Source organism: Colossoma macropomum, unplaced genomic scaffold, assembly GCF_904425465.1.
Source record: "Colossoma macropomum unplaced genomic scaffold, Colossoma_macropomum, whole genome shotgun sequence".
Classification (NCBI taxonomy): Eukaryota; Metazoa; Chordata; class Actinopteri; order Characiformes; family Serrasalmidae; genus Colossoma; species Colossoma macropomum.
This window is the reverse complement of record NW_023494791.1, coordinates 16,653,926-16,670,270: the sequence shown is the minus strand read 5'-3', so window position 1 is coordinate 16,670,270 and position 16,345 is coordinate 16,653,926. Positions and strand designations below refer to the sequence as shown.

Below are 16,345 nucleotides of genomic sequence, written 5' to 3'. Positions count from 1 at the left end.
TTACCAATCAGGCATCGCTTGAATGCCACAGCCTATTTGAGCTTTGTTGCTGATCATGTGCATCCCTTACTTGCTACAATTTACTCATTTTCTAATGGCTACTTCCAGCATGATAATGCATCATGTGACAAGGTAAAAGTCATCTCAAACTGGTTTTATGAACATGAGGTTTCGGTGTTCTTTAGTGGCCTTCTTTGGATCTAAATCCAATAGAATACCTCTGGGATGAGGTACAACGTGAAATTTGCAGCATGGAAGCGCACCTGAAAAATCCACAGGAATTGCATGATGCAATTATGTCAACATGGACCAGAATGTCATTGAAGTGCTTCAAACATCTTGTGGAATCCATGCCATATAGAACTGAGGCTGTTTTGAGAGCAAAGGGAGGCCTTACCCAGTATTAGTATAGTGTTCCTAATAAAGGGCTCGGTAAGTGTATATGGAAATTACATGACTTATCAGTAGGGACCAAAAGAGACCACTAGTGAAAATATTTCTATTTTGCATTCTTTTATTATTCTACTTTGCACAATGTTTTTCATTATAAATTATATTATCAATAGAACAATCTGAGTGAACAGTAGAATTTCAGAATTTCTTTGCATTGCCCCTCTTTTGTTTTTATGACAGTGTGGAGTGGAGCTGGCACAGCGTCTGATCAATACATCAAATCCACCTTTTTTCTGTTCCAGAAGTTCCAATCACAGAGTTGTATCCAGCATTTTTTGGACTTTGTGGGATGCTGCTATTGGTATTTGTACTTGAATTTGTGTAGAAGACTGTGAATGCCATTAACATGCTCATCAGCCAATCACTTAGCGTGGACAGTGGGATCAGCTCACCTCACAACAGTTTCAGCTATTTTCCTTAACTGAACATGAAAATGCTTCTTTACATATAGTGATTTGACTGATATTTTACTAATTCAAGTCTTCATGATCTTATATCTCTGACCTAACCTTAAAACTCTGTATGGACCGTTTTTGTTTTGAGTGATTCTGTAATTAATCACAGAGATGATGATCTTTTTTTTTTTTTGCATTAGAGGCAGGTGAGATACAATCATAATGATTTTCAATAGAGAGGAGTACTTTGAGATGGTCCTCTCTGCCAGTGGAAATCATCTTGACTGAAGGGCCTGCCCTAAGAGTTCATAAGTGGTTCTACATCTGCGTTAAATGAGATAAGAGGTCATACATCACAGTCATGCTGATGGGACAGTAGACAACCTTTAGAGGAACAGTCCAGGAGCGATTTAAAGCAGGGGTTAGTGGTTTGATACATTTTTCTCAAGTAACAGAAAATAATAAAAGTGGCTGGGAATGGAGAGCGGTAAATGAATTAAGCTTGGCTTCAATCTACATCATGTAAAACTGCTGTGAAACAGAATACAATATCCTTTAACTTCTACTTGTTTTGCTTATGCTGTGAAAAACAATTCCAAAATTTTGTATTGATTCAGATGCTCCTGGGGAGAGAAATGAAGTAGACCTCAATTAACCATCTAGGGTTTCCCGACACCTCTATCAGCGTACATAGTAAGGGAATTAGGAACGAGGAAGAGGGATTACTCTACATGCGTCCCAGCCTGGCTTTCCTTGAAGGAACGCATCTGGACAACACACAATCAACATTAATTTGATCAGGTCTGGAAAATTTTGTTCTTGTAAGCAAAAATTAACACTTCATTCCCTTGGTCGGCAGAAATTCAACACCACAGCCTACCACTCCAGCTGTAATAGTGAGGGTAAAACAAAACTCACATTATCTGAAAATGGCCCTGCATGAAATAAGATTACTACAGCTCACTACTGAGCAACTCAATAGTGATCATTTCCACCTGAAAGAGAGATCTTAAATATCAGGGAGCTTTAGTATGATTATAAGGCTACTGGCCATCTGCAATTAGACAATGATCTTACCAACAAAATGTGTTATTACACCTTTATTGTAATATTATTATATTTTAATTAAATCATAATAAATAATAAATAAATGTAGATAGTCAGTGTTATGTATTCAAATTCACTTGCTTGTTAGACAAATGACTATAGCGGGTATGGTGAAAAATGTGTGTTTTCTGTTCAAAACCAAAACCTATTTACCGTTCCTGCCCCTAGCCCTAATCCCAACAGCCTAGTCGAAGTACTATTGCTTTCAGTGAGCATATTATTTTTGCTGTTTTATTTGCTCTTGTATGTTCTTAATCTGTATTACAGTCATCACAACAAATCATAATGCATTCTTTCTTATAAAAATAAAAATAAAAATTCATTTTCACTAATCACAATCTATAGGCCACCAGGGCCCTGTTCTGAGTTCTTACAGGACTTTGCTGACTTTCTATCAAGTTTAACAACACTCTCGAATAAAGCAGTAATTGTCAGAGATTTTAACCCACTTTGACAAACCACAGGATCCAAAAAGTAATGCATTGTATCTATTTTAGACTCCGTTGCAGTCTGTTGCAACCACACTCTTGACTTAATTTTTGACCTTTGGTGTAAATGTAAATTGTTTAGTCATTCTCCCCAAGAGCACAGCAGTCTCAGATCATGATCTAATCTTATGTGAAATTCACTTCAGTTTTCATATATGTTCATCACCATGCTATTGTGTTAAGCACACTGTAACTTCCTCCACAGCTAGTAGCTTTATCAGAAACCTCCCAGATCTATCAGCTTCTATCAGCTGTCTGTGTGAATCCACCAAATTAGAAATGATGACCAAAAGCTTAAAGGATACTTTAGATACTTTAGATAATGTGGCTCTACTAAAAAAAAGAAAAAGCTTGCCCCATGGTACAATAATCATACTCAAGCTTTAATACAGACTGTCAGACAATTAGAGCAAAAATTTGGTGCCTGGCTAAACAAGAAGTATTCCAGTCTGCCTGAAAGGATAGCCTTAGACTACAAAAGGGTACTTACTGCAGCATGCTAATATATCTCTCCTCTCAGATTGAAAATAACAAGAATTATACTAGATTATTATTTAGCACAATTTCTAAATTAACTAAGAAACAAACAGAGACTGAACTCCAGATACCATCAGCCTACAGCAGCAATGATTTCATGAATTTCTTCAGTAATAAAATTAAAACAATCAGGCAATAAATTAAAAATGCACAGTTAACCTCTACAAACCTGCTGCCATACAAAGCCAATCCAGATCTTGAGTATAGTGTAACTACTGCTGAGAGGTTGGAATGATTAGGAATCTGATTAAGAAACCTGAACCTGATCTCTGTGAGCTTTTAAATTATAGACCTATCTCAAATCTTCCCTTTATATCAAAGATTTAGGAAAAAGCTGTGGCACCACAACTAAGTTCTTATTTGCATAGGAATCACATACATGACAAATATTCAGTCTGGATTTAATCCTTATCATAGCACAGAAACAGCATTAGTGAAAATCTCTTATTATTTTCTGACCAAGGAAATGTATCTTTGCTGGTTCTGGTTGATCCTAGTGTGGTATTTCACACGACAGACCACTCTATCCTTTTAGACAGGCTAGAAAATCTTGTAGGAGTAACAGGAATAGTTCTTTCCTGGTTCAGATCTTACCTGACTCAATCATTTGTTAATATAAACAGCGAATCATCTGTTCTTGCAAAAGTAAAGTATGATGTTCCACAAGGCTCTGTTTTAGGACCTCTGTTATTCACATTATATTTGCTACTACTGGGTACCATTTTCAGTAAACACGACATCGATTTCCACTGCGACACCAATGACACAAAATTTTACATATTGACCAAACCAGATGATACACTTCAATTTAATAAGATTAAGGACTGTGTAAATTACATAAAAGACTGGATGTCGAGCAACTTCCTCATACACAGACAAAACAGAAGTTCTTCTTTTGGGTTTAGAAACTGCTAGAAACAAAGTGTCTAATTTAAAGCTTAAACTTAGTAGCTTGTCAGTTGCATCAGGTACATCTGTAAAAGACCTTGGTGTCACAATCTATCCTGATCTGTCCTTTGATGCATATATAAGCAATATTACTAGCATAGCTTTCCTTCATCTTTGCAATATTGTCAAACTGGGAAATGCACTGTCTCTGCAAGATGCAGAAAAGCAAGTTCATGCCTTTATTACCTCGAGGTTGGATTAATATAATTCCCTGCTGTCTGGATATTCCAGCAAAAGCTTTAACAAGCTTCAGTTAATCCACAATATTGCAGCCAGAGTCCTCACAAGAACTAGAAAGTTTGACCATATCAGCCCAGGTTTATTAACCCTGCACTGATTGCCAGTTAAATTTCTCATTGAATATAAAATTCTTTTACTTACATATAAAGCTCTAAAGGGCCTCACCCTTCAGGACCTGAGTGAAGTCGTCTCTTATTATGAACCATCATGCCTACTTAGGTCACAAGATGCTGGCTTACTATTAGTACCAAGAATTAATAAAGGTACATCAGGGGGTACAGCCTTTTCATTCAAAGCCCCCAAGGTTTGGAATAACCTTCCAGTCAGTGTTTGGGACTCAGACACAGTCTCAGTCTTTAAGTCTAGGCTAAAACCTACTTGTTGTCAAGCCTTTGATAATTTGTTTCTCCTGTTAGATAAAAGGATCTGGGGGTTCATGTACATGAAAATGTTGGTGCTGTCATTTTGCTCTATTTTTAATATTTTATACTAAAAGTAAAATGGTATTTTCTGTTCATTTTGCTCTTGGGTTATTGTTTTGCTATCCAGTGTTGGCCAGAGGGGGATGGGTTCCCCTTTTGAGTCTTGGTTCCTCTTTAGGTTTCTTCTTGGTCTTGGGGACCTTTTCCTTGCCACTGTTGCCATTGGCTTGCTCATGGAGGCTCAGACCCAGATTTTTCTGTAAAACTGCTTTGTGACAATGCCTGGTGTAAAAAGTGCTGTATAAATAAACTTTGACTCTAATGTTTTGTAGGCAGCAGGCCATTTATTGCCAAAAGCAGTATAAGAAGGGCACCAGAGCCACCACAGAGCTAAATGAGTATCTCTCTTTCTCTCTTTGAAAACAATAAAACAACAACAACAAAACAAGGTTTTCTAACACAATAACATGACTGGGGTGGGTGTGGGGCTTCCTGAGTAGGATGTTGCTCAGGGCTCCCAAATTGTCACAAACAGCCCTGGCTAATACTCACAGGCCTGAACAATACCCTGGGCAGTATTTCATTTCATTACATAATTGCTGATATTACAAAGTCTTCTCTTATTTTAAACAGCACAAAAGCTGTTTTATGGGCCTAGGCCTGTTGCACTATAACTTGCCCGTGTGCTTCTTTGACAGGCTTCCTTCACTATTGCTATTGATCTTTCATGTACACTACTTGCAATAAAACTCAATTAAACTAATTCCTCTTTTCCTTTAGTTTTCATTTCCGGAGTGTCCCAGTCTGCACATTTGCTTTGCCCGTGTGTGGCGCAGGAGGGTCTCTTGTCTGGCGTTATAAAACAGTCCTTGACGTTTTGATTGACAGCTCGCTTGTCGAATCGGAGAGCCGGAGCGCTGGTGGGCGTGTTCTCTTCCTCCCGCGGCCTGGATGTCCTGTCATCCCTCCCTGCGCGCTTCTCCACGCCATCCGGGACGGGCTGAACGTGTGTGTGGTGTAAACATCTGGGCGGTAGCTAATGAAAGGCCTCGGATGCTGTTAGAAATACCCCAGTAAACGCTCCGCTGACCAGAGGACTGTGTGTCTGGTTGCTAATGGAAGCGGACGGTTTTGTACGGAGGCGGCGGATGAGCGCGGAGACGCCGGGTGGAGAGGCCGCTGTGGCCGGCGCTTCCGCGGGAGCAGAGATCCGGTGGCTCGGCAGCAGGTTCTGGGGTGTTTCGGAGGGTATCGTTGGTACTCTGTCACCGCGGATTGGAGGAGAGGCTGAGGTCACCACAGCGCAGCTCTACGGTCCCCTAGAAGTGTCAGAGATAGCCGAGCCGGACTATGAAGGACTGCCACAGGGCGCTTCAACCAGTACGTACATGTTAGCCGGGGCCGTGGCTGGCATCATGGAGCACTGCCTCATGTACCCCATCGACTGCGTCAAGGTAAGCTAACAAGTTAGCACTGATCATTCAAACCATTTCGCCGTTTCTCACGGCCAGGTTCAGCAGACAGGCCATGTCTTAGCTTAGCTAGCAAGCTGTCTCCAACAGGTAGGCCAGCAGGCTCAAACTGCAGACTGTAAGTTCTTCACTCTGGTTTAGCAAGTTATGAGTTGACAAGCTGACAAGGTCGAATCTGCTCTGTGAGCTAGCTGGCTAGCAAGCTAGCTTTGCTAATCAAAACTGTTCTCGAGTTGGTACTGTGTTTAATATTTTTCTCTTATTACCAGATATTCTTGCTTTTTACTTGAAAATAAAGTTTAGTTTGACCTGGTAATCACCACAACACCCAAACCAAGTTCGGTTCAATTAACCTAAACTACAGCTAAGTTAAAGTTGCAAAGTTGCATCTGATGGACGCGCACCCAGTGCTGTGCTTCTGACTGACTTATTCGTCACCTCTTTTTGGGTTAACTTTATTTGTTGTCTCTGGTGATCAGATTTGCTCACTGTCGCTGATCTAATTAACATTGGACATTAAATTTGGAGAGACGAATTAACTACGCCTCCCCCCGCCGTCCCTCTGTGGTGCTAGCCTTCCCGCTGTTAGCTAGTTAACAACTTTACAGAGAGCTTCATCTGCTCTCGTGTAGGTAGTTATACAGCGTTACTATGGCCTCTTGAAAGTATTATTATTATTATTATTATTATTATTATTGTTACCATAATTGCATGTGCTAGTTTGATGGTCGTGTTAGCAACCCGCTACGCGCCATACGAGCTAACACGCAAGGTCACACGTGAGAGACTTTTCCCAACCCACCAGGCTTTGCTGTAGCTAATCACATGAGCCTGTTCTGCAGGCGGGATCTTCAAGTGTGCTGATGATCACAACGCTGAGTATTCATTCTTTTTGTTCTAGATAGCCAAAGAATCAGTGGTTGAGAGAGAGACTGTGCTTAACTCACATGTAGGCCTACATCACAGACGCTGCGGAAATCACACACTGATGCAATGCAAAACTCATGGCAGTGTCGTCAATAAGTTTAGTTGTGCTTTCCAGTATTATAATTAGTCTGTTTGTGAAATGGTGTTACTGAACACTCAAATTTCGCAAAGTCTTCTACATGCGCAGAAAGACGTATTGTTCTATTCCTGTTGAGATCTGTTACTACCTTTCTATAAGCAGTGGAGGACTGAACTTATTCCTGAAGGGGCAGAAGAGGCCAACTGAGAGGAGCAGTTCAGCTGGTCTTGTCAGAATGACTTAAAGAGTTCCTTCAGGACAAAGCACTTTTTATTTAATGTCATTCCCAGCTGTGGATCTCACATCTTTGACAAGGTGTAGCTTTGAGAGGAGTCCTCATTAGACTTTTTTAATGTAGATTTGTGAGCCAGTACTGGTTACTTATTTAAATAGAATTAAATTTGTTTCTCTCTCAACATCTAAAGACTGGGTAAATGTGGAAAGGGGAAAATATATATATATATATATATATATATATATGCTCAAATGTCAGGCGGCACAAACAAAAACAAATGACTTTATTTGACATGTTTTTACAAAAAAGGGGCCAGGGTATCATATTATAAAGATGTCAGGGTGCAATGCCAAAATTAGGAAAAAATATCATTATTGAGTCATGGTTAGAATGGTTCAGTTTACCATGGCAGGTAATATGAAAATCATGAAAATGTGTAATTATTATAATAATGTTTGTTTTTTTGTTTGTTTGTTTTTTTTTTTGAAGGAAATGTAAGTATAAACTCAGGTTTAAGGACAAAGGTTTGTACGTCTGTGTAGATGCCTGTTTAATTTGAAATTAGTCTGAACAGTCAGGTGGCACAACCAACCCTGAATGTAACTGAAATGGGCAATAAAAGCTCTGATCCCACTAATTCTATCAAATATGTAGATATAAATGCAAATATTAAAATGCAAATCGTGCTCTTTTTAGTAAGGCATTCCTTGGTCTAATAATAAATGTGCATACATCAGTTGCACAAGCACTAACCATGTCAAATTAAGTCTTGATCAGTATGGTGGTGTTTTTCCCTCTCCATATACAAGTTATAAGTGCTTATAGCTTTATAATCTCTGCTACAATTATGTACCTCTTTGAAACTGCATATAAAGAAGTACTGTTCTCTGTTCTCTGTGTGCATCATACATTGAAACTGGGCTGATTAATTCCGGCAAGTGGAGATTCACTCTTTATCAGCCCTGAAGTTATGGTGAGCGACACTGCCTGGTATGTCCATTTTTGGAAGACTTGATCTCTGTGCTCAGCAAATCTTGAATAATCAGCAGTGGTTGGGACACCACAGTTACAGAGAGAGGACAAGACAAACATATGTGGAAGGCGGTTTTGTTTGCAGTCCAATCAGAGGTTATCATTCTGTGCTCTGCGTTCTCCAGGCAGGCACTGTAGCACTCATTTCCTTGTTAGTTTTGCATGTTGTCCTACTGGGAACTGTAGGAATGCACGTATTCATACTGAACAAGTAGAAAGAACTGTTAAGTGGATTCAGAGTATCTCTCACTTATTTCAGAAGGCACGTTGTGTGTTTCAACTTTTCTGAAGATCTTTATGGTATTAAAACTCCTTACCTTCATTAATCTGTTGGGTTCTTTGGTTTGAGATAATGTTTCGCATCTGCAGTCCTGGAAGTCTGACTTTTTTGCACAGTTTTGTAATTTCCCATCTCTTACAAGACTTGACTCATATCATTAGCTAAAAAAAGCTCTTCATTGGCAAGATCAGGGGTGTTTGAACTGGGAGAGCATGAAAATGTGGTCCTGAGTTGAGGAATATTGGTTAGAAGAAAAACTGAGATCTCAGTATGAAAGTGGTATATTTGCAGATACACTTAGCAGATTTCTTTGTTTTATAAAGATTCTGGTAAAATCTGGTAAAAGTCTCTTCCTGTTTTAGCTTTGATTTCCTCGTTTTTCTGTCTTGTGGAACTTCCCTCAGAAACTTAGTCATTACAGTGCATTCTGTTGCATCATGCCTGGGCTTTAGGCCATAAAGAGTGAGGTTGTGTCCTTACAGGCAGTGCATTCCACAGCTAAACTGCGTTGTATGGATACCCTGGCTGACAACACAAGTGCTCTCTGCAGGGCCGACCTGATCTCTGCAGTGATTGTTCAGGATAGATGTCTCTCCACAGTAACCTAGGGCCTGAAAGGTATGCCTTGACCAGAGTCATGATGTAACATAAAGCTATATTGCCAGTAAGACGCTTTGTTTTATGCTACTATTTACTTGTTAGCCAAGTTAAATATTTTGCCTCTACTATTCCCAATAAAAACACTTTGTGAATATTGTAGTTTTAGTATTATTTATGTGAAACACGGTCTCAGCCATATTATGTACCATGCAAAAACCCTAACTTGTTCTAACATGCACAATAATCAACCCCCCCTTAGCACCACCTAGTAATTAGTTGAGCTCATATTGTGTCAGATTTTATCCCTGTTTTAGTATTATTTTAATGATTTTTAGTATTCATAGTTATAGTTTTATTTATAGCACTATATGTGTTGTAGTTGCGTACAGCTTGCTCTGTGTGGGTGTGTGTTGATGGTGTGTGTAATGCTCATGGGAAAAGAAGCTTAGGAAGAGTTTAGGTAATTCCCCTGAGTGCACTCCTGCGAACTTCCTCTACTGGGTCTAGGCTGCATAATGCAAGACCAATTTCAGTTTTTGTGGCGATTTGTATGACCTCAGCTTCTGTAGTCACATCCTGAGGGTGTGGCAATTATGGACATCCAGAGTTTTTGTCTGTGCTTCGGTGGGACATTGTCTCATCTCTGAGTAAAGCTTTCGTCTGGTTTGTCATGATTTATTAGCTTGTTTTGTTTACAAATGTTGGATGTCCCTGTAAATCCAAAGGGATAAGAAAAGTGGCAGCTATGCAAACTTGTCTGCTCTGTAAGCATTACAGATAAACACTTTGTTAGGCAAAAAGCTTAAATCCAATCTTTTAAAATATTAGTTTAAACTAAAAGTTGTCAGTATTTAAAATGTCCCTATAGATATGTGTATCTAGTGTAATTTCACCGAGTGATGCGGTTTGGTTGTAGAAGACTCTTCAATGACTAGTAAACATTTAGGAAGCAACTGCAATGTATCTCAACACTACCACACTGTGGACGAGCAGCACCGCACAACATTGCATATCATTTAGGATGATGCATAGTTGTGTTTAGTTTCTGCAGTAACAGCAAAATGCTGAGTGGTGCAGAGACACTGAACAGGGCTGGAAGTTGCTGAATGTTGGTGGTGGAGGTTTTGATGTGCGCACCTTCATTAAAAACAATGATTTAAAATTTTTGGATGATGTGTGTTATCTGCCCGCCACATCCTGTGTGTAGTAGCTTATGAGTTCATGTCTATAAAGGTTTAAGGTTCATGCATGATTTGTCTGAAGCCTGTGGTCCCATTTAAAAATATGGGCTGTATTATGATGTTTTGTTAATTTCAATGATGAAAAAATTCTTTCATTGATACGTTTTAAAGCTTAGATGCAGATGTTCTCTGTCTTCGCAAGTAATCAAGATTGCGGCACCTCTATGTTTCTTCACTATAAATGCAGGCCAACTCTAGATTACCAATATTGCTACTTATTTTCTTTGTTCTTTTCACATCTTATTTTGATCTTTATATCTGTTGTTGTCTTGCAGACCCGCATGCAGAGCTTGCAGCCTGAGCCAGCTGCTCGCTACCGCAATGTGATGGACGCTCTGTGGCGCATCGTGAGAACCGAGGGTATCTGGAGGCCAATCAGAGGCCTGAATGCTACGGCTCTCGGGGCAGGGCCAGCTCACGCACTCTACTTCGCCTGCTATGAGAAGCTAAAAAAGACCCTCAGCGATGTCATACACCCAGGAGCCAACAGTCATTTGGCGAATGGTACACCTCTCTCCCCTCACCCACCTTGGACCAAAAGGCATAGAGCCCTAGCTTGGTGGTTTGACATGACCAGCATAAACAGCATAGTTTGACATAACCATGCACAAATATGTATTTCAGGAAATCTCCATGCCAATGGCAGCAAAATGGAGCAGCAGCAGGCTTGTGACTGCTCTGGATTCCTGAGTAGTTAATAGCTAGAGGCTGATTTGAGTGTGGATTTGAGTGTGGATTGTTGGCCAGGCTGAATGCCAGCTCTGTGAGCAGCAGCACGGCTAGCGGCTCAGCTGACCTCTTTAGTGTGATTCAATAGAAATAGAATTCTGCTGATGGGGCCAAAGCCTAGAATAACCCAGAGTGCCGCTCTCCTAAATCGTGACACTGTCTGTAAAGCTGAGAAAAAATCCACCATGGTTCCTTTTATTTAAAAGGTTTAGGCTGTCTTTGTTCACAAAAATGAAGACCTGTTATCCATATTTACCATCAAATGCAACACAAACTATTGATTCTTTCTCTTTTTTTGGGGATGTTGTAATTACATTTCTTCACAGTGTTTTCTCACACTAGGGTAAATCCCAATTTTCAATTCCATCCCATTTCAACAAATTCCAAAGAGAAAATCTTTTGATTTTGTTAAAAATACACATACCATTAGTGTCATTACTGCAAAGCGTCACTCTTTTCCTTGTGGTCGTTTCCACGATCTAAAGCATTCACTTTGAGAGAAGCCACTGTTTATCCAATTTCATCATTATGATAAGGCTAATTTCATGAATACATAAATTCAAGTAACCTTCCCCACCACACACGATGCTCCAGGTTTGTTTGTGTCAGACCTGTGGCAAACAGTCCTGTTTAAATTGCTGCATTTGAACAGTTTCACTGACTTTGAAGAGGATCAAGGCTGCATCAGTGTTTGATTGTTTTAAACTTGAACATATTTAAAGGAGTACTCTGTCTGCTGTCTGCTCACAGTTTTTGGACTATAGTGCTTTTGGGGAAACTTACACCAGTTTAGTTTTCTAAATTGTGCTCTTTATGTCTTAACCATAATGATTTAGAATATGGGCCTAGTGGAGTTGGGCTGTATGTCTAAATTGTGTGTGTGTGTGTGTGTGTGTGTGTATGCATATGGTAGTGTATAATAGCATTATATAATTGGCTTCTGTTAAAAACTAACATCGCATTAAGCTCATTATATATATATATATATATATATATATATATATATATATATATATATATATATATATATATATAGATATATATATATATATATAGATATATATATAGATATATATAGATATATAGATATATATACATACAAACATACATATGTGCTCACCCTTAAGTGCCTCTGCTTATTCCTATTGAAAACAACAAGTGGCACATTAAACTCTGGGAGCTGCATAATGTGGTTAACACAGTGGAACTGATGGTTGGTGTTGCTTTGCCTATTCTCTCTTCTCTCTCTTTCTACCTAGGTAAGGCGGAGAGCGGGTAAGTACCCTCTGGAATGCTCTTCAGCTAGTTTTCTTGCAGCGTTGTAGGGGACGTCATTGATCATTTCAAAGAGAGCATTATTTAGTGCTTCTTCCCCCTTCCTTTATTCCCCCCTTATTGCCCTATTTCTTTGGTAAAACCTCTTCTAGATTTGTAGGTTCTGAGTGTATTTTGACTTGGAGAATGTTACTCAAAGTTTACTCTTCATGTGATTTAGAATAAAGCGGTGTCGCTTGCGTCATTTGATAGAGAAAATGAAGCAACTTGCTGGGAAGTCTCTGTTGTGGTCACCCGGTGACTAAATGAGAATGAACGAAAACAAAAGATTCTTTCTGTCCAATGCTCCATTCACATTCCATACAACACACTCAGCAAATCCTTAATCTCTCTCATGATCAGCTGAAGCTGTTGGTGGCTGGCTTTGTCAGTGGTCACCACGGAGTGTATTACTGTAAGGGCCTTGGTCCACGTCCATCTGAGCGAGTCTTAATGTGGTTGTGTGTTGTGTCTTTGCGCTGTTTGCCAGCTATTTCTTGGTACTCACTGTTGAGGATTTATTTTTGCAGGAGCTGCAGGATGTGTGGCCACTCTGCTTCACGACGCTGTAATGAACCCGGCTGAAGGTACACATAACTCACTGCTCTAAATTCTCAAACACTCAGATTAACCATATGATCGACATTTGCAGTACAATTGGTCTGTAGAACATTTGTCTAATTTCAAGGTGAGATTAGTCTGCACTCCACACCAATAGGTGGCAACAAAGAGCTGTCTAAAGTATAGACTCATAAAAGACAGTCCTGTGGGAGAAGATTAACCTTGCTGTAACTAACAGCTGCGCTGCGCTCAGATACTGCTCCCCTTTAAAAAGCCTGGAAGTGACCTGAGGCTGGCAACAGCCTCAATCGTTTGTTGTTAAGATAGTGTTTTGGCATTGCTCCAGTCCAGGCTTACATGTGCAGGTGGCAGTCTGAGGGCCACTGTAGACACCTGCTTGGCTGCCTTGAATCATGTGTGCAGCTTTGGCTCTTCAGTTCCCCGTAGACTGCCTGGACTTTTGTGCTGAAAAGGCGTTTTAGTTTATCCGGTCATGTCCGGATGGAACATGCTACACTGTCCCTAATGAGTCCAAACATTTCTCCTTTGATGGCCTTACTGTATTTCAGCTGTGACCTCTGTTTTGACTGGATGTTTCTATCACTTGCTTAATGACCCTCCCCTCTTTCTCTCTCTCTCTCTCTCTCTCCATATTTCCGTTGTGCTGGCTGTGGCTGACCCTTGGCATGCTTGTGTGTCTGGCCCCCTCCAGTGGTGAAGCAGAGGATGCAGATGTATAACTCGCCCTACCGCGGCGTGTTGGACTGTGTGCGCTGTGTTTGGCAGCGGGAGGGTGCAGGGGCATTCTATCGCAGCTACACCACGCAGCTCACCATGAATGTGCCGTTTCAAGCACTGCATTTCATCACCTACGAATACCTGCAAGAGCTGCTCAACCCCCACAGACACTACAACCCCTCCTCGCACATGGTGTCCGGAGCCCTGGCCGGCGCCATCGCTGCTGCTGCCACCACCCCACTGGACGTTTGCAAGACACTGCTGAACACCCAGGAGTCTCTGGCCCTACACTCAGTCAGCCAGAGCGGAGGACACATCTCAGGCTTGGCCCATGCCTTCAGGACAGTGTACAGGCTGGGCGGCCTGCCAGCTTATTTCAAAGGCGTGCAAGCGCGGGTCATCTACCAGATGCCCTCCACCGCCATCAGCTGGTCCGTCTACGAGTTCTTCAAGTATGTCATCACCAAGCACCAGCATGAGCGGCGGAGGAGCCAGAAGGATGGAGAGAAGTAGCCGCTTGCACGCCAGTCCACTCAGCCTTCTCTCTCTCAGCAGCTGCCCTGGCCTTGCCTCACTCACTCACTCTGTCTGTCTGTCTCTCTCTCTCTCTCTTGCGCTCTCTCTCTCCTACATTCTCCAGCTCACTGCACCACCAACCAGATTCACGCTGCAGAGGGACTGACCGGCTGGACAAAAGATGAAATAATGATACGCACATAGAGAATCCTCTCACTCGTTTGTGTTTACCTCCTATAAGAGCAATTTAATACAACTTAGGGCTCCATGTCTGATTCAGAAAGAAGACACAAGTGATACACTATGCTGCAGTCTGGTCAAGAGCAGTGTAGTCTGGAAGGTGTACTTACTCATCAAGCAACCCAAATGTGATTACTTCTGGTGCCACCAGAGGGCATCAGAAGCCTCTTCTTTAAGTAGAAAGATGCTAATGAGAGGGAGGTCTTTTTAATTCTGGCTGTAGTATAGAACTCCTAAGCTGGGGAATTTAGCCTTCACAGCCTGGCATTTCAAAAGCTACACTAAACCACACAGAAAAGATGTTTTCTTCTATTGCCATATATATTTTTGAGAATTCAGAATAACTGAAGCTGAGGTTTTAACCAAAATTAAAGCATTTTTGAAAGTAAGCTTTGAATGAACGATCAAAGATAGAAAGGATATATGTTAGATATATTTTTGTAGAATTTGTTGGAGATGTTTTCTTTACTTCAGATGAGTTAAGTCACTGTTTTTGATCCAAAGGCTGCTCTGTCAGAGTTTCAGGATCTACTAATAGCTGTCATCAGTACTGAAATCCCCTAGGCACTGTAGAGTTCAAAGATGAGGACAAAAGCAGCTAAAAGAAACCCCTTTCCTTTCTGATCTTCATTACTACAACATCTGCGAGTAAGCCAGGTTCAAACCAATTACAATGTTTTAGCAATCAGATTACTGTTCTAAATATTATTTCTCAAACTTTTCCTCTTTGCACTGTTCACACTGGTGGCCATTCAAGAGATGTAAGTGCAGCTGACGTACCGTTACTGGAGTCAGGATGGTAATGGGAAGAAATATTTAATAGTCTCTCAAATATCAGAGTTGGTTCTTGGCTCAAATATGTCAAAATGGCCCCCCTGTTGCTTGGCTTGACTACACCTGAATTTTGGTAATTTATGGAATCAGTCCTACTGGCATCTATCTACCTTGTACCCATATTTCTCAGCTTTAAATAAAATAGCAGTGCAGTGACCACTGCCTGCATCAGCTGGAGTTGTTCTGGCTTTTTTTTTGTCCTAAAAACCTATTATTGATTTTATATATAACCCCAACACTTTTCAGTAGTTTCTAACTATCTAAAAAACAAATATGTAATTACTGTCCATTTCAGATTGGAGTGCTTAATGGTTTCATTTCCTCTGCAGTGCTTGCTGCTGCTCCTCTCATGTTCCCGGTATGTGTAGCTCAGCTGTGGCAGCGACAGCTCTGAGTTGTTAGAGTTGAAAGGGAGCTCTGTTGGTGGTATGTCCAATGTTTGGTCTAAATCACAGGTGCACGCATGGCCTTTGACCGTATGTGTCCTAACTGGAGGCAAGGGTGTGTGCAGATCGGCGCTTTCGCTTTACCTGCTTCCTCAATCTTGTTGGAGAGTCGCCCACGGAAGGTGAAGGTTAAAGCTAGGAGAGAAAGGAGACGACAGATGAGGAATGGTTGCTCCCTTGAGCCCGAGGCTCAGCCCAGCCGAACGTGAACTTGACTGCCACGTCTGGGGGGCCTGCTGATCTGCCCAGGTGGGAGAAGAAACATGCTGACAGAGGAGATTAAGGACTTTTCTTACACTGAAGCAATATTCTACAAGGTGGTTGTCCTCGTCAGTGATGAAGAAACTTAAGTAATAATAGAGTGCATCTGCATATCAAACATCAACCTTGAGTAGTTTTGGTCCACAGACCATTTATCTGGAGATTTTGCTTCACCTTTTCATTCAGTCGTGTGATTTTCTTAGGTCTGAGAAACAAGCCATAACCTGAGTAGACTGAATGACAAGGTGTT

General features: G+C 40.9%; 1 protein-coding gene across 2 annotated transcripts; it reads left to right on the top strand.

Annotated features, from left to right (window-relative positions):
* The first annotated feature begins 5,549 nt into the window (after positions 1-5,549).
* Positions 5,550-15,565, top strand: slc25a28 (solute carrier family 25 member 28). 2 transcript variants are annotated; one of them, XM_036574125.1, is made up of 4 exons: positions 5,550-6,044; positions 10,732-10,960; positions 13,030-13,086; positions 13,773-15,565. In XM_036574125.1, exons 1-4 carry the CDS (start codon positions 5,706-5,708, stop codon positions 14,309-14,311), a joined length of 1,164 nt encoding a protein of 387 aa, XP_036430018.1. In that variant the 5' UTR covers positions 5,550-5,705; the 3' UTR covers positions 14,312-15,565. The 2 variants fall into 2 exon arrangements, with proteins under 2 accessions (XP_036430018.1, XP_036430019.1); XM_036574126.1 differs by lacking the exon at positions 5,550-6,044 and adding an exon at positions 8,961-9,233.
* Positions 15,566-16,345: the final 780 nt, after the last annotated feature.

Excerpts from the sequence above, each read along its gene's own strand:
- slc25a28 (XM_036574125.1), top strand. The coding sequence starts at position 5,706 with ATGGAAGCGGACGGTTTTGTACGGAGGCGGCGGATGAGCGCGGAGACG. Across the intron at positions 10,961-13,029 it reads CAACAGTCATTTGGCGAATG|GAGCTGCAGGATGTGTGGCC; the intron begins GTACACCTCTCT and ends TTATTTTTGCAG. Across the intron at positions 13,087-13,772 it reads TGTAATGAACCCGGCTGAAG|TGGTGAAGCAGAGGATGCAG; the intron begins GTACACATAACT and ends GGCCCCCTCCAG.